Here is a 25,293-nt window from a genome sequence, read left to right as displayed (position 1 = left end):
GGAAAATATGGTGGCCTGGAATACACTAGAGGCATCTTGTGATCAGTGGCTACATTCCTGCAAGCCACATGAAGAATGGTCCTTTGAATCAGAGGGCGCTGTTGCCCTCCTGTCCTGCTCGTGGGTTTCCTGTGGGCAGCTGGTTGGCCACTGTGTGAACAGAATGCGGGACTAGATGGTCCCTTGGTCTGATCCAGCAGGGATCTTCCTATGTTATGTTCTCTTTCTTGGTTCAGACACACAACAGGGATTACTTATCCTTGCTGCACGAATATCTCTACTTAAAGTTCCTTTCATATTTTCAGTCATTAGTGTGTGTCTCTTCATACAAAGCTGGAAAAAACCAGATTAGCCAAAGATTGTTGTCAAGTCTGTCAAAAGAGAAGAGGGTCGTGATACATTTATCCAGGTCGCTTGACATTAGCATGTCATTTTGTTCTGCAAATGTGGTTTCAAATGAAAACTTTCAGATATATAACACCTGCCATCCTGGGAACTGTCACCTTTGATCAGTAATTTGACTATTTGCACCCTGCAGTTTTGGCTGTGGGTGGATGAGATACTAATGGTATATCATGGAAAACAACTCAGTACTGCCAACCTATTAAGCTGTCATAAGTTTTTTGAAGTGTCGAGGCATCAACCCGAAGACAGATTCCTTGAGCTCATTCTGTGAACAATGCAGCCCATAGCAGGAGTGCGAGAAACCTCACCAGAGGACAGTGGTGCAATTAGGGCTGGAGCCTTGGGCCAAAGTCCAGGGCTCTGCACCCCAGGGAACCCCCAAATGGCTACCTGTAGTCATGATAGTGCTATGATTGAAGTGAGTTTAAAATGCAAAGCTGCACATGCTCAGTGTGTGTGTGTGTGTGTGTGTGTGTGTCTGTCTGTCTGTCTGTCTGTCTATCTATCTATCTATCTATCTATCTATCTATCTATCTATCAGGATTGGCAACCTGCTTTGGTTTTGCTCCAACACAGGGATGGGCAACACCAAAATATTTTGCTCTACCAGCAAAGTTGTTTGCTCTACCACAGGGGTTGTTCCCCTTCTTCAGAAGTTGGGTAACTATATCCACTTCTGGTCTATTTCTTTTCCTTCCCTCCTTTCAATTTCTATCAATTTCAATTTCGATCAGTTTCAATTTCAATCAATTTCTATTTCTATCAATTTCTTTTCCTTCCCTCCTATCAATTTTGATCAGTTTCAATTTCTATCAGTTTCAATTTCTATCAATTTCTATTTCTATCAATTTCTTTTCCTTCCCTCCTATCAATTTCTATCAATTTCAATATCTATTAATTTCTATCAATTTCTTTTCCTTCTCTCCAATCAATTTCAGTTTCTATCCATTTCCACTCCCATGGTCCAACATTTTCACCAGCACCTGAGCCTCCGTGGTCACATAGGGCTGGATCCAGATTTACTCTGGAGGAAGTGCACTGGTGGAAGTGGGCTTCCCCACCCACTCCTTCCCATGGCAGTCCCTCCAGCCCCCTGGAAATGACAGAGTCAGGAGACCTTGCTGAATGGAGTGAGCTGTGGAGTGTGTGGGGTAGGGGGTACCCCCCAAAATTGGGCAGGGGAACCTTCTGCAAGTGGAGCCCTTCCTCATGTGGAAGGCAGATCCTGGAACCAACCCAATGTCTTCCAGTCCTCTGCTCTGTCTTTTAAATAGCACCACTTTCCGTCTGTATTTGGCAAACAGTACTCTCCCACAATCTCCATCTTTTCCTGTTTTTTCTAGTTAGGGCTATTAGAATGATAGATGTGTGGGTACAGTGTGTGTGTGAGCGTGCACACACACCAAATGATGCCTGGGTCTTCTCTTTCCTGGAGTGGTCCCAGCCAATCAGGCATCATATAGTCATTTGTGATGATGCCATGGTGATGATGTCACTGAGGGCAAGCCAAGCCAATTCAGAATGGGGGCAATACTTCATGTATTGCACTACCATCACTCTGAATGGGCGGTGGGGGGTGAGCAAAGGCATGTAGCTGCCATCTGAATGGATGGCTGGGGGGGGGGGTAAGGGCCAGACCTTCTCACTTGATATCCTCCATCCACTTCATTTTTGTTGGTTTCTGCCTCTACACAATGGGTGACCAGTTTTGCCCACTTTGGGACATCCCCCATTAAAATTTGCTAAAAGAGGGCACTTTTTTTTTTTTTTACATCAGCTCTGAATGGCTCATTCCTAAAGATACATGCATTGTGAGTGGCATGAATTGTGTGATTATTGTAATAGTAAAGTGAAACTGACCTCATATGTTAATTTGGAATGAGGCATACCGCGATAAGATTTTTAACTATGAAAGTGAACCTTTGAAAGGGGGAAAATTTCAGTTCAATTCAATTTTTAGTAAGATTGATGCATTTCCCTGCCTTTGAGCCAGGCTGAAGAGGATTTTTGCAGGGTTGCTTTCAAATTGAACTTCCAATAGTAGTCATCCAATTGCTGGGAGAATCATCAGATAGTATGAGGAAGCATCTGTGGAGATATGACTTAACTGCAAACTCACAGTGAAGGGCTAATAAAAATTTGGGCCTGAGGTAGATAAAATGGTTAAGCTGCACCAAAGAAAGCTAAAGGCAGAATTGCAATGCTTTGCAGAGCATGAGGCAAGAGGTGTTTGAAATGGTTTATTCCTTTATATAACCACATTCCTTTACTACTTTAACCACAGAGGTTAAAACAGGACAGATATAAAACTTGGTACACCTACGAGAATAATTTGCACCACGATACCACTTCTCTACTTAAACACATAAGCTCCAGTCCAAGCATATTCACATTCAGCAAGAGAAACTGTGCATACACAGCCCCAGTTAGATATTGGGTGTGTTTGCATGTCAAGCTAAGCCATCCTGAGAATAAGCCACCAGGGGGCGGGGTGGTGGTGGCCACTTGTCCCTTACTCCTGACAGGCAATCACCTGTTCAGCAGCTTGCCATGACTTGTTTATGCCTCAGTCCCTCCCAGTCCTCCCAGCTGCTGCTGGCATGTATCCCAGAGGCCTTTGCAGCAGAAACCTGTGTCAGCCCTATGTCAGCCCCCTTTCTGCAATTGGTCTTCTGGGATTTGCCAGCTCATGAGGGAAAATCTCTGCCCCCCCCCACATTAGAATGCTAAAGGGATTTATGTTTCTGAGCCTTTATGAATGCAGGAACGTGTTCGCAAATGTTTTATTTTTATTTTATGAATCCTGCACAAGTGTGCAGGACTGCAAGACCACCTGTCCATTAATGAACCCAGCATATCCATATCCCCCTGTTGTCCTTGACAATTTCATCCTCCAATGCTTCCTGAGCAATCCCCCCCCCCATCAGATTGCAAATAGGAAATAATTTTCTCAGCCCTTGTGAACACAGGAATGCATTCACAATGTTTATTTCTGGGGTCTTACACAAGTGTGCAAGACCACCTGTCCACCATTTAGCCAAGCACACTGATAGCCCCTTCTTGTCAGTGTCCTTGTCAATTTCATCCTCTACTTTGGTGCTTCCCTTGCTAACACCCTTTGGATGCTTCACATTCCCTTGAAGTAGTAACACCCATCCCTAAAGCTCCTTCTCTCCTGCAGCCTCCAGCCGCTTTTGGCTCCCTCCCCCGCCGCCATTTGTGCATGTCACTTCCCTCCACTGGTCTCCATTGGTAGCTGTCAGTTGTACATTACGGTTACAGAGCAGTTATGTATGCAAATTTCAGTGCAGAGTGGGGACTGAGTGGGTGAAATATGCACGTTTCAAAACAAAGAAGTGAGATGGATCAGTAAATTTATACATATTTCAAGGCAGGCAAGTGAGGCAGATCACTAAAAATATGAAGGTTTCTTGGCAGAGCAATAAAACACAGGGGGAAATTGTGCAAATGTCAAGACAGAGCAGTAAAACAGAGGAGAAAATTGCACAAATGTCAAGACAGAGCAGTAAAACGGGGGGGGGGGGGATTAAGCAAAATTCCCAGCAGCAGACATTCATTCCTGGCACTTGTGCAGGACCATTTTTTAAAAAATTGTGAACACATTTGGGAGACTCTCTAGTGTCCTTTCTTCAGGATTTTTATGGGAGGAAAATCCATCCTGAAGCGGAGGGTGCTGAGATGAGATGAGGAAGAATGGTGGCAGTGCTAGCGAGATCTCAAAGAATGGCAGGAGTTTTCACCACTCTTGCTGGGCGGCCCTCTAGCTGTTCCCGACAATGCACAATAAAATTGCCCTGCTGGGTTTGGACATCACAACACATCACCAAGCCCTACTATAGGGATTCTCAGGGTGGCTTGTTTTCAAAAAACAACCCATGCTGGAGAAATTGCTCTGGGTTCAGACATCACGCTAAGCCACCCTGCAGCCACTCACAATAACAACCCACCATGGCTTAGCTTGATGTGCGAACCAAGGTATTGGTACTGCTGGTAAGCTGTCTGACAAAGAAGTGAAAATGGGGAGACTAAATGTACCCCTTTCTCCATGTTCTGAACAGCTGATAGGCCATATTTAGCACTGCCTTCCCCAACCTGGTGCTGTCCTGGTGAGTTGGAGTACAGCTCCCATTATCCCTATCCAGAATGGCACTTGGGAGTTGTAGTCCAACACACGGGGAGGGCACCAGGTTCAGAAATGCTGATTTAGCATGTCTATCTGGCGCTACTTGTGTGCAGCCCTGATTGTTTGCGCGGGACAGAACAGTCTCATGCTCAAAAGTTGCTTGTATGTGCAATTCCTTTTTGAGCTAGGGACTTTCAACTCAAAATTTGGATGTCAGGGAAAGAAGGGCCCCCTGAAACTGTGGATAGGGGGTTGCAAAAGTTTCAGGGGGACTTACTGTTTGTCGGCAGCCATAGTTCCCCCTTGCTTCCTTTTTGAAAATTGGCTTTCGCTGCCGCCACAAACAGTTGTGAAGTTGTTCTCAGCAGTTGCCTCCCAGTGGCTACTTCCCATCCCCACCCCCCAGCAATGTCCCAAGAAATGATGCTGATGATATAGCATCATTCCAAGCAGGCTTCCAGCATGGTAGATTTTCTCGGATGGATGCTGCATCAAAGAGCTGAGTGAAAATGCCCCCCCCCTTCTCTACCCTAGTCTTGGATGGCGAAATTATGGGAACTATTTTCTCAGACAAATAATTTAACGTTGTTTGTTTTTTCACCTTTGGTGAGATTTGTGCAAATGTAACTCTTAAAAAAAGAACTTCCAGAGAAATTTGCACAAATGTGCTAATGCGTAGTAGTTGCTGTGAATAAGCACAATAGTTACCATTAATTTGTACAAATTTCCTTGAAAGTTTAAAAGAAAAAAAGTTAAATTTGTGCATATCTCCCCAAAGGTGGAAAAAACTAACATTAAATTTGCACAAATCTCCCCAAAAGTGAAAAAAAAGTGTCACTGTCTAGGGAGGCAACAAAGTGGTAGAGTAAACTGACAAGTGTCATTTTGTATTGATGTATTGGAGGAGGGGCAGATGGTGATGTAGGCAGCACTAGCAAGGTTGTGAGGAGCGACTGAGTTTTTTGCTGCTCTTGCCAGGCAGCTCTATAACCCTTTCTGACAAACCATACATAAGACACTCTGCCAGGTTTGCATGTCACGACAAGCCACTCTGAAAACAAGCCACCCTGAACAACCCAGCAACAAGCCATGGGTTCTCAGGGTGGCTTGTGCATGGTTAACAAACCATGCTGAGGAAACCATGCCAGGTTTGAACATCGTGACAAGCCACCCTGAAACGAATGAGGGTGACAACCCACTATGGATTGTCGTGTGATGTGAATCAGGTCATTCTCACTCTTTCAAATACAGATTACATTCCGCCAGGCCTTTTCTGTAAATAATTCATGCAGCTGGGTAGTTCAGGAAATAAGGTAGAACTCCTCAGGTAACAAACCTTCTGCTTCTCAAAGTCCCTGTAATCTGAATGTACCTGGGTTTAGCTGCAAATAGTCACATACAAACTGCAAGAATTACTAGCTTGACATTACTGAGTTAGGACGCCTGGAGTTGTACCCAATGTTAGTCTGATTTAAGTCCCATTCATTTTGATGAGTCTGCTCTATTTAGGACCAATATGGGATAGAATCTCCATGTCTCAGCATGTCCCAAATTGGTGCCAACAGTCTATTTCAAAATTCTGTTGCAAAAAAAGCTGGTTTCTTCAACCTGTATAGATTATACAAATTAAGTACATTATGAATTCCTCTTGGTTTGCATAATATATTCCACTTCTGCTGCTCTTGACGAGAGACAAGGAGCTATGCAAGGCACTGATGGCCAGCCATCTCATGGACCCAGTCCTCTGGTTTCAGGTTTCACCAGACTTTGCCTGTTCACTGTTAAGCATAACTTCTCAATCATGAGGGCCACACACTTTTAAAAAGCAAGAAAGATGAGAGTCTTGGGAAGCAGAATCCTGTGCCCAATATAGCATTTAGTGCTTTTTCTGCACATGTGCAGAATCATAACATTCCCATTGCCCTGCTCAAATGCAATATCTTTAAAATAAATTCAATTCTGAATGTAGAGTAAGCAGAGTTTGTTAGTAACATCTATGCAATCGCAAACATATTCTTCAAGTGTGGATTCTCATGTAGCCAAAACACATCCTCCTTACAAAACAGGAGAACTCTAACATTTGCAGAATTACGGATGGGGGTAGAAAATCAGGAAATGGGGTCAGAGCAGGAATGGAATGGACCTTCCTGGAAGAGGGTATGGCTGGCCCTGGGATGGTATTATTGCACTTATGTCCTGCTTGTGGGTTTCCGTGGGCAGCTGGTTGGCCACTGTGTGAACAGAATGCTGGACGCAATGGACTCTTGGTCTAATCCAGCATGGCTCTTATGTTTCTTATGACTGACTGCAACACTGAACAGGAAGATTCCACACATTTTGTTGCAGGTTCTACTATTAATTTATTTTTATATTTTGCAGAAAAGGGTTGTTTGCTGGAATAAAGCTGAAGAAGAAGAAAAAAGGAGACAAGGGGTTAACGATTGCAAACAAAGGAGCACTGGGTAAGACCTACTAGATCAATATTACAGCTGGTTAGAATGGAGAGTAAGCATGAAATGATGTCATCCCAAAGTCACAGGGCGATTGCTTTAGCTGCACCTCCGAAATAAGTGATAAAGTGAGTGATAGCGTGTTTGCCCTAATGAAACATGAACCCTGACTAGGGTGCTTCCAGTGGGGTGGTTTTTTCTACAAATATCGGGATCAGAGAGTCAGAGTGCCTGATATCTGTAAACCATCTGGGGGCTGTTCCATTTCCCATGCTGATTTTCTGTGTTGATACATCATGAGAGTTGGTCTAACACAGTGGCCAAGAGACTGAGCTACAAATCAAGTTTGACTCTCGTCTCTGCCATGAACTCACTAAGTGGCCTTAGGCAAGCTGCTCTCTCTCAGCTTCAGTTCCCAATCTGCAGTATGGGGGATAATGCTACTGACCTACCTTACAGGGTTATTGTAACTAGATAATTCACATGAAGAGCTTTGAGCATGTGAAAGTGCTGTAAGTACTATATATTTTTTAAATTATTGGCGCTAGTTTATGGCGAGTCACATGTAGACACAGCGGTGCAGGTGTGGCTACTGAGTGATGCAATCACCTCACCGGTGACTGTGTGGATGTGGCCAATCATGTGGAAAAAGTTGTGCACCCATTCTCTGGACCCAAATTTCTGGGAATTTGCTATGGTTATTCAGGACAGACAGAAATGCACTCCACAAATGCTACGTCTCCTTCTAGGGAGGGGTGTGTGCTCTCCTTGAATGCAGGCAAATCCATTTCAGGTCTTATATTGGGCACTCTGCAAAAAAGTCAGGAATGGTTTGCTGACATTTCTGTATGAATCCAAAGTTAATAAAACAGTTTGAAGCTGTTTAAACCTTCAAGCCTTAGAGGCAAAGTTCCGCTAATCCTGTAGCGTGTAGCTGAGGCTTATATCTTTTTTCAGTCTTGTGTAGGCGTGTGTGGCCTTGATTTGGATTGGAACCACTGTGCTCCAGGAAGGGAGGATTAAACCTTCCCCCACCCATTTCCCCCCCAAATTCTTCCCCCACCTGTGGTGGTGCGGATTTAAAAAACGAAAGTCTTCGTTGGAGACTTCTTCTTTTTGCAAACCACTGATGTGGGCAGGGGGTGGAATTTCAGGGAGGAACAGTTGGGAAGGTTTAATCCTCTCCTCCCAGCGCATGATAGTTCCAATTCAAATTGGGGCTCTGCTTACATGACAGTAAATAAAACTATCAAGCCCAGCTACACGCTATGCGATTAGCGTAACATGTAGTTTGGGCCTTAGTGGCGATAATTTATGAGGGTCCCAGTGCATCGAAACCCAACACTGGTGATGAAGATGGGATATCAAGTTATTTCCACCAGCAACATTTCTTAATGGGCTTTTGCACATCCCTGCTAGCAAGCAAGTAAGTAAACTTCTCGGGCAAGAGTAGGAAACCTCTGGTCTGCACACCATGCCCAGCAGGCCCATGGAGCCTCACTTCTTTGCCCCACTCCCTCCTGGCAGCAATTAAGCTTCAAAAGAACCTTCCTCTCCCTGCCTACTATGATGCCCCCTGTGCTGTAATTGGGCAGGGGTGGGGTGGGGAGAGGAAAGCCTTCCACTGGCTCCTGTGGAAGGCTTTTCCAAGTCTAACGGTTGTAGTGGGGTGGCATCTTTGTGTGTATGTTGTGTATGAATAGGTGTGTATGCAAATGAGTGTTTCTGTGTGTGGGGGGGTAGGTTTGTGTGGGTGCCCCCCCCCCACACCTACCATTGACTCACATAGTTTCCACTTTGGCGTCACTCACGTTTTATGAGGGGCCCGACCCTGGAAGGTAAACCACAATGGGATGTGGCCCTTGGTCTGAAAAAGGTCCCCCCCCCAGCTCTAGAATCTATGTTTATAGGTGACTTTCTTTCTTTCTTTCTTTCTTTCTTTCTTTCTTTTCTTTCTGTTTTCTTTCTTTCTTCATCATCAGGTGAACATGAGGATACTGAAAGCCTGCACCAAGAAATCCTCCCTGGTCAAGATGGGGAAGAAGGAGAAATGGTGTTTGACGATGGTGCCTCCACAAGTAGCTTTGGTGCCTCAGGGCCTTGGAGGAAGAGGTATTGTGCTAGTGGATCACAGAATGGCTGCCTAGTCTCTCCCCTTGCTGAAGAGGCACCGCTGTTGTTGACAGAGGCAATGACAGAAAACCAATGTGCCTGAGAGAGCTTATCTCTTGCACATTGTGCTTATCTGTAATCCAGCAGGATGTACTTGTCAGCAAAATATTGCCACCAGAAGACAAACTGCCACCAGGTGGAAGACCAGGGTTGGAGAGAGTGATGGGAGGAGAACCAGGAACAGGCCCTGCCACTAAGCACGGCATGGAGGATGGACAGTAATTGCCAGATTGTCGCAGGCACTTCTAGGGGAAAAGAGGCCAACGGTCTTGATTTAGCCTTCACTGTTGTCAGTAGGAAGGCAGCTGCTGACTTCAGTGGAAATTGGATCAACCTTCTCGGTCTGCTTTATAGCTGAGGCTGCAAAGTAAATGTGCAGTAACATTTCTCATACGCCAGAGGTAGACAGCAGTATGAAGTGAAGTTAGAAATGTATCTTGATAGCAAGCAAACAGCCATCTAAAATGCCTATCATTCCTTTTTCTCTTTGGGCTGATGTAACTTCAAGGGTCACCTTATAGATGACATCTTGTATGTAGAAACAGGGCGGCGGGGCGGGGGGGACATCTATGCTGTCAGGATTCTAGCCCAAAATAAGTCTTGAAGTGATATCCTGGGGGTGTGACCAGGAATGAGCCTGTATACCACCAGCCACCAAGCTCTGGCCAGCAGAAGGAATTGTAGGGAGATCAGCCAGATGGGCAAAGAAACCTCTTAGGAATGATAGGCCAGACCAGGTCAGGTGATGCTTCTTGATTTCTTTGAAAGCTTCTGGATCTGTCAGTCAGGCTGGCTCGCTGTTCTGAGTAACTAAGAACATTCTTAGCCTGCCATTCCTTCACATAGTAACTGGGCCTGAGAATCACTTATAAAATGTGGCATGCATATTTTCCCACCAATATACGACCTCAGTTTTCATATTAAATGTTTGAAGGAGCTGCCAATGATCTAACTAGGTCAGGAGTGGGCAACCTAGGACCCTCCAGATGTTTTGACCTACAGTTCCCATCAGCTCTAGTCAACATAGCCAAAGGTGAGGGATGATGGGAGTTGTAGGTCAAAGCATCTGGAGAGCCATAAGTTGCCCACCCCTGATGTAGGCCTTCACATTCAATCCTGACTAAGTAGACCACCTGGAGCCAGAGTTTTCTCAACAACAGAAGCGAAGGTTCAAATTGGAGGTGTTTTGTTGAAACACCTGTGCTTTGTGGTGGAACTAGGGTGGCCATTTGTCCTGTTTTACAGAGGACAGCCCTCTATTTGATGGGCTGTCAGAGGACAGTCCTCTATATGAAGGCATCCTCTATTTGAAGGGCTGTCCAGTCCAAGTCCAGTTTAAAAATAAAGAACCACGAGAAGCCGGGAGAGCAGGGGACTTGAAGTTGCCCATCCACAGCTAGCACCTGGACAGCAGCAGACTGAACAGACACACAGGTGGTCACCTTTTCACAGTCTTCCCCATTATAGTAAATGGTTTTTCTGTTTAAATTATAGGAATTATTTCTACATTTAAGTATATAAATTCTAGGAACATAAATAAGAACATGCACATTTTATGCAAATCTGTGTTCTCTTTTGTCCCCTTTTTAGTGAAACATTTCCTCTTTGGGGTGCAATATAAGTGGTCATGTTAGGTGTGATGAGAAGTCCTTTTTCATTTAGGGAGGCCATTCCATATATACTTGACCCCAGAACTATTGTGATTTACTATTTATACAATATGTGTAAGGCATTGCTATCATTGGACAGAATCCAATGGGGTCCTAACACCCCCACCAATCCCCTTGCGCCCTGCAGATTCTGTTGCGCAAGTGGTGAGTCCTGCTGATTCCATTGTGCAAGCAGGACCCACCACTTGCACAACAGTGATTTCGTGCTTCCCAGAGGAAGCTCTGAAATGAGCGGAAATGCTCATTTCTGGATCAGGACAGGTCAGCGGAGCTCCCTTATGCAAGCTCGATCGGCCTGCCCTGTTCCAGAAACATTTTGCTAATTTCTGGTTGCACCCAGAAGCACTAAATCTCTGATCCGCAAGTGGTGGGCGCTGCTTTCAGACAGGAACTGGCAGGACACAAGAGGATCGGCAGGGGGAAGAGCTGCTTTCCAGCCAAGTTACCTGAGGTCTTCTGGGGACTAAACCTAGGACTTTATGAATTACCTACCACTGAACTTTGGGTCATTCCCTGGGGTATATTAACTCCCTGGATCACCTTCAACTGTAACTGATCTCAGTGTCACTAGTGGGGAAATGTGCTAAGCTAAATGACATTATAGTTTTTCAAGATGAAAAAGTAGAACTTCTTAAAGGCTGATGGATGTCCTTGTGTCCTGAAATGGAAACAGAGCAAAGGTGGAGTCGAAGATTCATGAAGGGGAGGTGAAGTCCCAGAATTACCAGGTAAAGTACAAAATAACTTGCCAGTGTCTCTAATGAATGACCCCATTCCTCCATCAGCACTCTCTGTGCCGATAGGAATGTATATGTTCCATTTCATCCTTACAGATTGCTATAACAATCATTGAAGCTCGACAGCTTGTTGGTGAGAATATAGATCCTGTGGTGATTATAGAGATTGGGGATGAAAAGAAGCAGACAACGGTCAAAGAAGGAACCAATTCACCATTTTACAATGAAGTATGTAAATTATTATACTTTATTCTGTTGTTGCGAAATGTTGATATGTCAGCTGAGTCTGAAAACTAGTTTTGTTTTGAAAAATAGATAAAAATGGTTGACATGCCAACTCTGCCCCCTGTGTAGGGCTCAGTGCATCTGTTTCCCACCTCAAGGCATACCTACCCTACACAGTTATATTGTAGTTAACTTACAGTGTTCTGTAAAGAATCCTGGGGTTTGTAGTTTGTGCTGGGAATTTTTTAGAGATCCCTAATGTACTCTCCCAGAACTACAATTCCCAGGATTCTGTGGGGAGACGGAATGACTATATAACTTGATATCCAACTAGAAGAGAAGCAGGAAATACATTGCTAGTGATTGCCCATAATTGTTTTTAATTAATAGCAGCTAGACTACACACACACTGCCCCCCGATCAAATCAGAACAAAGGTGCTGGATGAAAGGGGAGTAACCTTTTCTCATTTACCCTCACACACATTGCTATTTCACCTATGGTGGAAAACTTACAGATTTCCTCCAGGTTAACTGCCATGGCTTTCTGATATTATTTGTATTGTTGTTATTATTAATACACTAACTTAGTGTACTGTGTTTTTCCCTGTCTCAGTATTTTCTGTTTGACTTCATTGGGCCCCAAGTACATCTCTTTGACAAAATCATCAAAATCTCTGTGAGTATATATACGCATCCTAGTGGGCAAGCACCTAAATTGTCATTCTGAAACAGGAGCTGTTGAGAATAATGACTGAAGGAGAAACAAGACAAGGGATTTCTCTATCACGTAAAAGAAAGGAGACTTATAGTTGTACAAATAGAGAACTCATTAGATTTGCTAATAATTTGCTCCTGTATTTTTAAATGTTGGATTTTCACTTTAGAAGGAGACTATAATTACAATAATCCATTGCATTACTTCATCTCTTTTCTATTATTTGGTTCCTGTGTTTTATATTGCACCCTAAGGTGGTCAGGTGCCCTACTTTACAAAGGACAGCCCTCTATTTTCTAGGGCTAGCAGAGGACAGGCCTCTATTTGAAAGTGTCCTCTATTTGATGGGCTGTCCTGTCCAAGTCTGGCTTAAAGATAAAGACCCATAAGAATGGACAGCATGGTCTTTGAAGTTGCCCGTTTACAGTTAGCGCCTGGACAGCAGACTGAACAGCAAGCATACAGGTCACATAGGCCAAATCTACACCTTCATATCATGATCCCATAATGGTAATGCTATATCTCTCTTATGCATTTATACCTCATAGCACACACAATGACATTTGTTGCCGTATTTTGGACGATGTGGAAGAAAAAGCAGGAAATAACACTACAAAAGTGGTATATTGAATGTGTGATATGCCCCAACAGTTATCAGTGCACTTCAATACCGCTATAACACAGTAGTGGCGATCTAGCCCTAGTCAGTCTTCTCCACTGTTGAGATGTTGTCTTGCATTTCTATTTAAATAATAGTAATTATTTCCCAATTTGTGTGTATGTGTGTGTGTATATATATATATATATATATATGCATATGCAAATGTTGTGCAAATTGATGCCTTCTATTGTCCTCTTTTTTGGCGATGCATAAGTGGCCACCCTACTCTTATATCAGGATTTAAGATGGGGCTGTAAATACCAGATCTTAGATTGTAGGAAGCAGGGCAGAATCTCAGCTGATATCTGAAAAAAAATGTATCTCTGAGAAAACATCAAGACTCTGGGATTTGCTTCGGTTAAGGATCTGATTCTTGATTGCTGTGCTCGAGCTGCAAAGTCTGGAGATATTAAAAGATACATTAACCTACTGCCTCTATAATATTTGCTGTGGTGGTAATGAAATTCGTTTTAGTTGGCCTTTTGCACTGCTTTGGGAATCCAACATTGCCATCAGAATAAAATGGAAAGAATGGGACAGATATGTGCTCCATGACAATAAATTGCATCATGTCAGGCAGAAATCTTGATTTGTCTTGCTCTGTATGAAATCTGCATCAAATTTGCAAATAAGGCCAATGGTATCATTAGCTCTTGGAGCCATGAACAACTTTGTGATCACTATTGAAAGAGGTACAAGAAAGTGATCAGCAGCTGAATTTCACATATTAATTTAAAATAACTAGCTTGACCTTTGAATGGAAGGTATCTAATATTCATTCATATTTTAGATTTGGGTATATATTTCATGCAGTATTTAGCTGATGGTATTCTGCTAACCACAGGTCTGTGTGGGATCTACATCTCACAGACCACCCCACTGGGCCAAGCCAAACATAAAAACTACAGTAGGTAGAAGACCTTGAACTTTTGGCTGTGTCAATCTCTGTTCGTACTGTCTTAGCATTTTCACCCTGTAAGCATTTTCACACCTGCAGCTTATATTGGCTTCTCCATAGCCAGGGTTCAGTCTTTGTGTGGCGGAGAAGTTGGAGTGGAGCCCTGCTGCACACCTAGGATCAGGTGTAGGCAACGTGGGGTAGAACCCAACTACAGCCCTACTTAGAGTAGACCCATTGAAATGAATGGGACTCAACTTAATCATGACTAGCCCACTCATTTCAGTGGGTCTACTCTAAGTAGGACTTTAGTCAGATTCCACTCTGAGGCCCTCAAAATGTTTTGGACTACAGCCTCCACAATCCCTGACCATTGACTGTGCTGCCTGGGGCTTATGGGAGTTGGGATCCAAAAATATCTGGAGGGAACCCAGTTGCCTGCCCCTGCAAATGATAATATGAGGCAGGTTCTCCATGTGGAGGCTCATGCCTGTGGGTATCCATTTTTCATGTGTCCCCCCCCCCCATTTTTGAAGGGGAAGAATCATGTCAATGCCTGGTGCGCACATTACTGTAGTAGGTGCATGATGGAGGGAATGGGCATGGGGGGGGGGCTGTAGTGCAGTGGTAGAGCACCTGCTTTGTGTGCAGAAGATCCCCAGTTGAATCCGCAGCATCTCCAGGTAGGGCTGGGAAAACACCTGCCCGGAATCCAGGAGAACTGCTGCCAGTCAGTGTCAACGGTATTGACCTGGATGGACCGCATGGGCCATCCTCTCCCCTGCCACATGATGACTGATGACAGTGGGTGAATGTCTGCAGTGCAGATCCAGAGTTTGGAAAAATGTCCTTATGGAGGCCCCTCCCCGAGGGGGCCCAAATCTTCCTTGCTGCTGTCACCCATTGCTCTTTTCTAATGGCCCCCATCTTAATGGCCCCCCAGGAGGAGAGACAAGCAGAAGCTCCTCCTCCGGATCCTTGCTCCTTCCGATGCCTGCTCATTCAGAGGAAGCAGGTGAACAGGCAGTGAGAACAAGGAGGAGCAGCCAGGCCCAGAGGCTCCAGGCGTCGGCAGTGGGCCCCCTTGGCAAGTGCCTGGTTATGCCAACCTCAGACGCCAGCCCTGAGTGTCTGAGCTGGCTTTGAACTTAAATGGGCAAGAATGTATGTCTGGTATCACTCCTGCATTGTATTCTGTGCTCATCTCATTCCCGCATGGCAGAAACAGAGCAAGAGGGGCTCAAAGGCATTTTCTAGTGGATTTTTTTTATACCTCAAGTTCTTACTCTAAGGGCCTTCCAGACATTTTTTCTTTTAGTGCAACCAGTGCGTAGCTAATCCTTAGTTCATGGCAGGGAAATCTAAATGTTTTTCCTCAAAATAGCACAGTTTTACTTGCTTACTTATTTAGGGCACAATCCTATGAGTCACTCCCCAATGATCGTAAGCCCCTGAACTTGGAGGCTTACAATCATCCTATGCAGGGCAGGAGGAGCGGTGGGGGTGATCTTCGCCTCCCCATCGTCCCACCCTGCATTTTCATTATTTGGGCTTTTTTGCCCATTGAGCGAAAGCATTTTGGAGGGGGAGGGAAGGAGGCTGGAGTGGCCCCAGAATAGCTTGTATCCTGATATCTCCAGTCTCCTCCCCTCCCCACCTACTGAAATGCCCCCTTATCTCCCTCTCCAAGGTGATGTTCCCGACCTTGGAGAGGCAGCTGGTGGTCGGAGTGTGGATTCCCCCCTCCGAGGTCAAAGCACTGCCTCTGACCTCGGATCTGGGAATCCGAAGTATCCTACAGCCCCTGAGACACTGTCTAGGGGCCATAGGATTGCTCCCTGATTTATTTTATTTGATAAATTTATATAACACTGACCATATTTAAAAATATGTCTAACCGGTTTCCATTACATATATAAGAATGCATTGTGATAGACATTAAAATACAATTGAAATGCATAATATAAACATTAAAACCAATACAATATTATAATTACAAACAAACTGAGCAGCACACTCACTTAGGGAAGGCCTGGATAAAGAAATGGGTCTTTAACTGGTGCCTTGTTGTTGTTGTTCAGTCGTTCAGTCGTGTCTGACTCTTCGTGACCCTATGGACCATAGCACGCCAGGCCTTCCTGTCCTGCGCTCTCTCCCGGAGCGTGCTCAAGTCCATAACTGGTGCCTAAAACATGCTATATTTGGCATATCAGCTTAGTCATTCCAGTGCATCCATATGTCTTTCCTGCTGGCAGCATTTCTGGGCATGCCACATTTTCCTAGCATCCAAGCCACACCCTGGGTTCTGGTTCTTGGACATGCTGGATTGCAACGGCAACAGCAGAACCAGGAACTAGTTTTAATATGTATGATATTCACTGTCTGGTATTGAACATGCCAAGCTCCTTCCATCACCCATATGAATGGTGCTTGATCTCTGTTGGAAAAATGCTTTACTCACCCAAAGTGTGACCTTTCATGCATTTTCCCCTAACAGGTTATGCATAACAAGCTGATAGGGAGCGTACTGATTGGCTCCTTTAAAGTAGATTTGGGGACAGTTTACAACCAGCCAGGTAAGATGCACATTTTCAGTCTGACACTTCTGTTAAACGATGGGTTTTGTGCACAGTTACGTCCCAAAAGCTGAATCACAGGATCTCTGATCACGTGGGTTGTCATTTAAGCAGAACACAGATTGCCCATGGCGAACAGACTATGTAAGCACTTCATGGAGAGCCTGGCTCACAATCTCTTCAATGTTAGAAACTCCAAAGAATGCTGTGTTTTTGTTCTCTTATGATTCATGGAAAAATGTTTATTAATTATATTTTTAATCTGCCCAATAATAAACATTCTCTGGGCAGGTTACAAAGAGTTAAAAGTTTAACATGGAATACATGCAACACAAACAGTTAAAATAGAAAATGCTAATATTTAAAAGAAAAAATACAATATAAAACAACAAACAGCACAGGAATAGAACTAGAGCTCTAAAATGCCTAAGAAAAAAAAAAGGTCTTTGCCCGGTGCCCAAAAGATAACAATGAAAACACCTGGCAAACCTCTTTGGAGAAGGCATTCCATAAATGGAAATCCACAACTGAGAAGGCCCTCTCTCTTGTAGCCACCCGGCTAGCTTCCTTCAGGGGAAGAAGACCTAAGGGTCTGAGCAGGTGCATAATTGTTGCCCACATCAGGGCAATAACTGTGTCTTCCTCTTGTTGATATATATAAGTTTGTCCCCAGCACAGTGGGTATCACAGCTTCAGAGCATGGTTGAACCCCAGATCCTTGTGTTCGTAATGCAATTTCCTTCAGAAAAATCAGCCACTCAGAAAAAAAACAGTCATCAATACATCCACAAATGCCAGAACTGCTCGTTGCAATATACACACCCTGGTGCAGAAAATGGCAGCTGTGTGTCCAGTTTCCCTTGACCTCTCCTGTAATGTATACTGTAATTTACTCATGATGATGTCATCATGACACTGTCCACATCCCCGTTCCTGCTCCACATCATTGGGTGCTGCTGGTGAAGGACAGGGTGGGTGGGAAATGTACAATGTCCTGATGTCTTGATAATGTCATGGTATCTTCTAATTATAATGTCATGATGCCATCAAATTATCTTAGATGTTACAGAGATGGGGGGGATAGACATGTATGGAAGTGAAGGGGCTGCTACAAAAACAACAGTTGCATTTATATCATAAAGATCCAGCCTAGGATAAAGGTATATCTCCAAAAATGTTAATGCTGCCATCTAAGGAACTGTGGCATAGAAGTTTGTGAAGCTGAATGCAATCTGCTTCACCAATACCTGACAACTCTTGGGAAGGGAGGGGGCTTTCTTCATTTACTTTCCAGAGCATTCCCAATTTTATTCATGTGGCAGGTAGAATAGTTGTTGCCCGAAACTTGCTGACTACTAACGTGCATGTCCCTTGAGAGGCAGAGATCTCAGAACTCTCCTGTGTACCATTTACGCTTGTATATTTTTCCAGGTCATCAGTTTTGTGACAAGTGGGCCCTTCTCACAGACCCTGCTGACATTAGGACAGGAGCCAAGGGATATCTGAAGTGCGATATCAGCGTTGCAGGCAAAGGAGACGCAATACAAGCCCTTCAGAAAGCAAGTGATGCAGAAGAACAGATAGAGAAGTACTGTCATCGTGACCTAATTCTTTTCTATCCGGCTGGCACTCTGATTCCAGATATAGATGGCAGTTGCATGCATATGCCCACAGAGTCGCTTGCACCAAAGTAGCTAAAATGGTATTTTCTCATTTTTTGAAAGCTAGCATGGCAGGGAAATCCATTCTGCTACAGTGACCCAGTTCTATGGCAGGGGTGCAGAACCTCAGTCCCAGGGGCCAAATCTGGAGTCCACATATTTGTCTCTCCAGGGTTCTCCAGATAGCCACACCCTTTCCCTCCGTCTCCTTTGGTTTCCCAGCTTTTGTGAAGTTTTTCTCCCATTCTAAAAGGTTGAAAAGCCTCTCCATAAGGCTTAATTAGCAATTGCTTTATGGAAAAATATCCCAGTGTTTTTGGCCCTGCTCCTTTTCCCTTCAGCCCCTCCCACCGCTGGAATGTGGCCCCCAAGAGTTTCTCTAAAATAAAATGGGCTGAAAGAGGTTCAACGCCCCTGCTCTATGGCAAATGTGAACTGATAACAGCCACTCCCTTTCTGCAGGGAACACTGGGAATTGTAGTTTGGTGAGTGGTGCTGGGGAGATCTAGCTAAGTAGCCCTCACTACCAGCAAACTACAATTCCCAAGGTTTTATAGGAGGAAGCAATGACACTTAAACTTGGGTCAAACCAAGTTTGTACGGTACATATAACCTCAGGATCTTAATTTCAATTCCATTAATGAAAAATTCCTATCCAATATTAGATCAGAGTCTCATATGAAGTTTGTGTAGCTGGACAGTGCCGCTACAAACTGGTAGACAATGTTTGTATTTTCCCCCATGTACTGTATGAAGCACCCCATACATAAAAGGCTACAATGTCAGGGAGAAAGGTTCCAGCTTCCCCATTTCGCTGCCATGCTAGCATTCTACATGCAGGGAAGTTCTTATATGGTAGGGCGTTCAAACCTTTAACCAAACAAGTAAGTTAACAAGTAAGTATCTTCATGATAGAGGGATAAGGGGGAAATCCCTAAGTGTATTCCAAAGGATTAGAGTAGACAAACATTTTGGAGTCTCAGTTCCAGCGCTACGATTAGGTAGCATGAAGCAGCCAAGTGGTGAATGATGGAGGTGGGGTGTGTGTGGCCGCAGCAGGCCCTCTGGTTATTTCCCCTGAGCCGCTCCCCCATCCATTCTCCCCCCAGCCTGTTCCCATCCTTCTGAGCAGGTGGTGATGCTTGGTTGTTGCTGGCCTAAACTGGCTTGCCTAGTTGCCTAGCGCTGCTAAGGAAGGATCCCGGCCAAGTGAAAAGGTAGAGAATCTCACCCCAATTGAGAGACTTCAACTAGGGATGGACAAATCTCTCAATTTCGGTTTCTCTCAGTTTCTCATTTTTCCAGTCTTAAGTTTGGTTCATCTCGAACATTCATAATTTCTCTATCCTTAAGTTGCTTTGTCTTAAATGTTGAGAATTTTTTTAAAAACTGTTTGCATGAACTTTCATAAGTAATTTTGTGCATGTTTCTCCTAATACATGCATTTTCTATGCCTTTTTTGCCCAATATACACATTTTTTGGGAGCAATTTTCTGAATGTAATGCATTTTTGTACACATTTTTAATTGGCAAATTCCACTGCAAATTTGGAGAACTGTGAATTTTGAAGGATAACAGTGCTTTGGTTTACATAGTGGTTTGAAAATGTGTCGTTAGCCAAGTTTGCATTAAAATGCGAACTGAAGAAATTTTCCCCCATTCCCAACTTCAACATCAGGCATCACATACATGCACGTGCAGCTCTGCTCACAGAATGCATGCTGCTGCTGCTGCTGCATCGCATCACTGGTTTGAAGGGGCAGAGAGCAGGCACCGTGCAGAGTAGTGCGGGAATGGCAGTGAGGTGTTAGCGGAAAGAGCTCTGTGTGTGTCATACGGCCTGCCCTGTACCCCCGCCCCCCTAAATTGACCAGCTACCCTCAGATGTGGTACGGGAGACTGTCTTGCTGTCAGTGTTGAAGGAAGATTCATTTGCCAATCCAGTCAGCTTCTGTAGATGGATTGAAGGTGGGCGGGGATGCCATCTTGTCCTTCATCTCACACAGCAATGTGTCTTGGGCTGGCCCCGTGGGGCCTATTTTTGCATGGCTGTCAGGCTCACGTGTCCAACTTTTACATTTAGTACGATGGTTCCCCATTTGTGGTCACTGGACTCCTCGATCCAATTCTCCCGCAAGCAGGATCTGTCAGTTTTGCGAACGAATGAACACATCCATGGATCCGCTTCCCTCATTAAAATGAATGGAGGAGACGCAATTCTAGGAGGGGGACAAGCAGAGCATCTCTTCCTGGAACAACTCATCAGATTAGGCCATTGCACCAATGAGGGCACTGTAAGCACTTATTTGTGCTGTTTCCTTTTATAGTTCTCATAACTAGAAGCAGCGTGTGTGTGTGTGTGTGTGTGTGTGTGTGTGTGTATAGAGAGAAAAGGGTGGAGGAACAGCACACCACCCAGAGTGGTCATACGGCCTACTTTAGAGTGGACAGTCCTCTATTTGAAGGGGTGTCAGAGGACAGTGCTCTATTTGAAGACATCCTCTGTTTGAAGGGCTGACCAGTCCAAATCTGATTTAAAGCTAAAGAACCATCAGAAGGGAGAGCTGGGCCTTGAAGTTGCCCATCAACAGCACCTGGACAGCAGACTGAGCAAGGCACAAAGCTTGCATGGTCCCAGTCTTCCTTACTATGGTTAGATGTATGGTTTTTCTATTTAAATCAAAGCATTTCTTTCAAAGTTTGCATATCTCTATATAAATTAGCATGTGCAGATTTTACGCGAACGTACAGTACTTTTGTTCTCTGTTTTGGTGATGGATTTCCTCTTTTTTGGCAATGCATAAGTGACCACCCTACATTTCATGTTCCCCATTCCAGAACACATAGGGACACAGTAGATGAAGAGGAGCAAGCAACTGCATCAATGGCTTTAAAAAAGTAAATAGCAGGCATGGGGCTGACCTGCATCGGGATGCCAGGGTGGGCATACGATTAAAGGCCCCTACCCACTGCCGTGGTCCCAATTTGTATTGCCCTCTGCCCCCTGCCCCCCCATACCTGCCATTTACTTTTCAAAAGCCATTCACACAATTGCTAATTGCATGAACGATGTTTCATTGAGTTTGGCCCTTGGTCTGTGCAAATGTTCTTTTGAAAGCACTAACATTTCTCCAGAGAATGTTTCTCCTTTTTCTTTTTTCTCTAGGAACCTCCTGATACCCAAAGGATTTCCGTCAGAAAGGCCTTGGGCCCGATTTTATGTGAGAATCTACAAAGCTGAGGGGCTCCCCAAAATGAATTCTAGCATCATGGCCAACGTCACAAAAGCATTCATGGGTGACAGTAAGGACCTCGTCGATCCGTTTGTGGTGGTCACCTTTGCGGGTCAAATGGTAAACAGAGAACATAGTGCCCATAAAATATCGCATTTTCCTGGCAAGTGACTGCTTGTAATTTTTATTTTCCTCATGCTATTACTGTCAACAAGAAATCCTTGAAGCCTCCAAATTACTGTCATGCACTTTGAGTGAATTGTAGACGTCAATGTACATTAGTAGTAAAATCAATTTTGGTGATGTGAAATGGTATGCCAGCTTATAACATTAATGCCATCTGCTACCCAAACACAATAAAAATGGAAGGATTAAATATTGAAAGGAATCCCAATCTGAATTGTGAGTCCCTAATTATGTTTTGGCCTTATCTGTGTTACAAATGTATATTGGTTTTATACCACTTTGTCATGGCATTCTCCCCGCAAAGAATCTTGAGAACTATAGTTTGGTGAGGTGTCAAGAATTCTCTGTTAGAGCTCTCTGAGGGCCTCACAGAACTACAGTTCCCAGGGTTTCTCTAGGGAGAGCATAAGACTGTAAAACCAGTAGTGTAAACATGCTGTCTGTCGCTGAACCCTTCTTGAAACTCAGTCTGAACAAAGATGGTGACAGTTTCACATGCTGACTGAAATAGACCCCTACGGAAAAATTTCCCAGACAGTGTTTCTCTCTCTTCCTCTGTGATCATGACTGACCTATTCATATTTGTGAAGAACATAAGAGCCTTTCTAGATCAGATCAAGGATCCATTCAACCCAAAATCCTGTTTCCAATAGGGGACAGCAACATGCTTCGGAAAAGTCACAGAAGCTCAACGAGATAACAAGAGGAACATAGAGTAGTGTATTATGGGAACTCAGTATAAACTGGTCTCTGTCTGTACACTTTAGCGCTATTCAGAAGACAGAACTGCTCACACGTCCAATCAACTTGGGGGGGGGCACGGCTGCATTGACTAGCTGCACCCCCTGGCACTAGTGCATACTTTAGCAGGGAGGGACTGGGGCTTCGGGTCACAGCTGTATGCACAAGGGCTCTCTCCCTATAGATGTTTGTGCTGTATGCATGGATATCAAGGGGCAGGGCTAGCTGATACACATTAGATGGGAAGGGGATACAGCTACTCAAGGTAGCCCCATCCCCCCCACACACACACATGCATGTTGATAGTACACATGAGGCATTCTTCTGAACAGGGCTATTGTGTCAGGTTGCAACCTGTCAACGTGATACAACCTACATTATAATCCTAAGTACAGTTATGTGGGAGGACCAGTTAAATTAGTGGACCTTAACGTTATCCCACCATTCCTCCGAAAATCTCAGGGGGTTGTACATTGGGTTATCGCATGTTATCCTGACAACAACTCTGTGAGGTAGGCTTGGCTGAGAGAGAGAGAGAGAGAGAGAGAGAGAGAGAGAGACATGTCCAGGACTACACAGTGATCTTTATGGTAGAACAGGGTTTTGAATTCAGGTTTCTCTGTTGCAATCTATTCTGCTGCAACATTTGTCTCTTGGTTTTTCTCTCTCTTACAACAAAGATTGTTACCAAATACCTTTTGAGGCCAGGGCTCCATTGCTCTCCCACCCCTCATTATATCCTGTATTCAACATTTCCTGTTTCTACGTTTGTACTTCACTAGATTCACCTCAGTTTGTCTGCATCCTTTAAAAAAACATGACAGTTAACACTGAATTTAACACAACTTTGCTTCTGTGTTGCATTTGTTATTGTTATCGTTGTTGTTGCTGTTGTTTTTAAAGACAACATTTTGCTGAAAAGATGTGTGTGGAAACTTCCATCTCTTGTCTTGCAGACAAATAGACAGAGTAGATAACAGCCACTTGTATGAAAAATCAGGGGCAATTTTAATTTTAATGAAGCTGTTCTGCTCTTTGCAACACGGGCTCGCAGAAAAGTACAGACATTTTGAAATGTCACTAATTATTGTACTTTAGATAATGGTGTTTTCAAATAGGCTTATTCAGAAGACCTATTTGATATACAGAATGTCCTGAAAGAGAAGACAAGGCAATCCATCTGGATTCTTCACCTCAATGGGCTTGATCCAGAGTTATTGCACATAATTAGGAATGTGTGCTGCTAAGGACTTTAAAGTGCTTGCCACCACGTTAGCTGCCCCTGCTCAGATTCCTGTGAGCAGGCCCACTGCCTCAGTTCTGATCACACTGCTGATTTGCTCCACTGTCTGCTATCACATCCCTCTCACCCATGGGGAAAAAGCTCACTTTGTGGGAGCAGGTCAATGCAGCAGGCAGTGGAAGGCTCCCCTGAAGATGGTAGAGGTCCCAGCATCATGTTCTCCAGCCTCGATAACCTCTCTGGTTCAAAGGAGAAAGAGAGGGAGGAGGCTTCATCCAGCAACTCATCATCTGCTACTCTAGGACCTTCCAGGCTGATAGAAGGGCACCTGTCCAATGCAGAGCACTTTACTCAGGGCACCTGACTAATTCAGTACTTACCACATCCACATTGTAGGAGCTAGTGGCTCCTTTTAAGAAGTACACAGCTCTTCAGAGGGAACAGGGTTAAGTGCAGCTCCAGACCTGCCAGCCTTCAGAAGGCTTCAGAAGGCCTCTACATGTTGCTGAAACAACAGCTCTTCCTGAGCAAGTTCTAGCCAGCATAGATCTGTCCAGGGTCCTGAAAGACATGGCCTCTCCTTCCTGGGCAAGCCTCTCCCATCTTCAAGGGGACCTTCCATCCTACTGTGTGTGAAGTAGGAGCATCGATTTAGGGGCAAATTCCCAAAATAGCCTCTGGTCTTTCATTTTAGGGACGGACCACGGTGCAGAAGAATTGTGCCGACCCTGTGTGGCATGAACAGGTTGTCTTTAAGGAAATGTTCCCCCCACTGTGCCGAAGGGTCAAAATCCAGGTGTGGGATGAAGGGAGCATGAATGACGTGGCCTTAGCCACCCACTTCATAGACTTGAAGAAGATATCAAATGAACAGGATGGTGATAAAGGTAAAGAGTGGTGCATGTGTTGGTTAAAAAACTCTGAACTGTTAAAAGCACATGTAAAGGTATGGTTTTGTAGTGCTTACAGAACTATCTTTCCTGCAAGACCAGCAGAACCCAAGCCTGAGAATCTTTGGATGCATAATAAAACTTTTAAATCTGTGCTTACTTTTAGAGGCAGAATCTCTTTATTTAAAGATGTATATCTTATATATTAACATGTTTCAGATGTTTTCTATATATCAGGGGTGGGCAAATTCCATGGGTCCAGGAGCCAGTATCCCCTTGGTTCCCACCAGAGCCGCACCCCTCCCTGCTGCCGCCAGAATTGGCACTGCTGCACCACCAATTTTGCTGCCGAAATTCAGCATCACAGAGGTGGTGGTGGCAAAAAAAGCAGCAATTTTCCTTCAAAACAAGGCCCATCGGGAGCACATGCCTTGTTGGGAAGCAAAATCGCACTCCCAGGATGCTGCAGCCCTGCTGGAACTCCCTATAGAAACCCTAGCTTGGACCACAAGGCATGTAAGGTACAAATGAAGCATTTGCTCTGCTCACACCAAGCCTGCTCCACTTTAGAGGGTTTTGCTACGAGAAAGTCAGCACGTCGTTGAAGTAGTAAGTTTCCCACAATGTGCCATGCAGTGAGCAGAGCTGGTGAGAAACATTGTCCCTTAAAGTTCAAGACTTAAAT

General features: G+C 44.4%; 1 protein-coding gene across 1 annotated transcript in view; it reads left to right on the top strand.

Annotated features, from left to right (window-relative positions):
- Nucleotides 1–25,293, top strand: part of FER1L6 (fer-1 like family member 6) — a 137,413-nt gene that overhangs the window by 22,159 nt on the left and 89,961 nt on the right. Inside the window, exons 2-10 of the mRNA XM_084848826.1 lie at nucleotides 6,929–7,011; nucleotides 8,982–9,111; nucleotides 11,515–11,569; nucleotides 11,675–11,806; nucleotides 12,418–12,480; nucleotides 16,576–16,654; nucleotides 18,086–18,242; nucleotides 21,482–21,668; nucleotides 24,413–24,605. Of these exons, the coding sequence (XP_084704952.1) occupies nucleotides 6,929–7,011; nucleotides 8,982–9,111; nucleotides 11,515–11,569; nucleotides 11,675–11,806; nucleotides 12,418–12,480; nucleotides 16,576–16,654; nucleotides 18,086–18,242; nucleotides 21,482–21,668; nucleotides 24,413–24,605 (1,079 nt within the window). The remainder of the gene's footprint in view (nucleotides 1–6,928; nucleotides 7,012–8,981; nucleotides 9,112–11,514; nucleotides 11,570–11,674; nucleotides 11,807–12,417; nucleotides 12,481–16,575; nucleotides 16,655–18,085; nucleotides 18,243–21,481; nucleotides 21,669–24,412; nucleotides 24,606–25,293) is intronic.

Source organism: Heloderma suspectum, chromosome 4 (genome assembly GCF_057233095.1).
Source record: "Heloderma suspectum isolate Gila_16-S chromosome 4, 16-S_ref, whole genome shotgun sequence".
NCBI classification, from domain to species: domain Eukaryota; kingdom Metazoa; phylum Chordata; class Lepidosauria; order Squamata; family Helodermatidae; genus Heloderma; species Heloderma suspectum.
The sequence above is the reverse complement of the archived record's forward strand: the minus strand, read 5'-3'. Positions and strand labels throughout refer to the sequence as shown.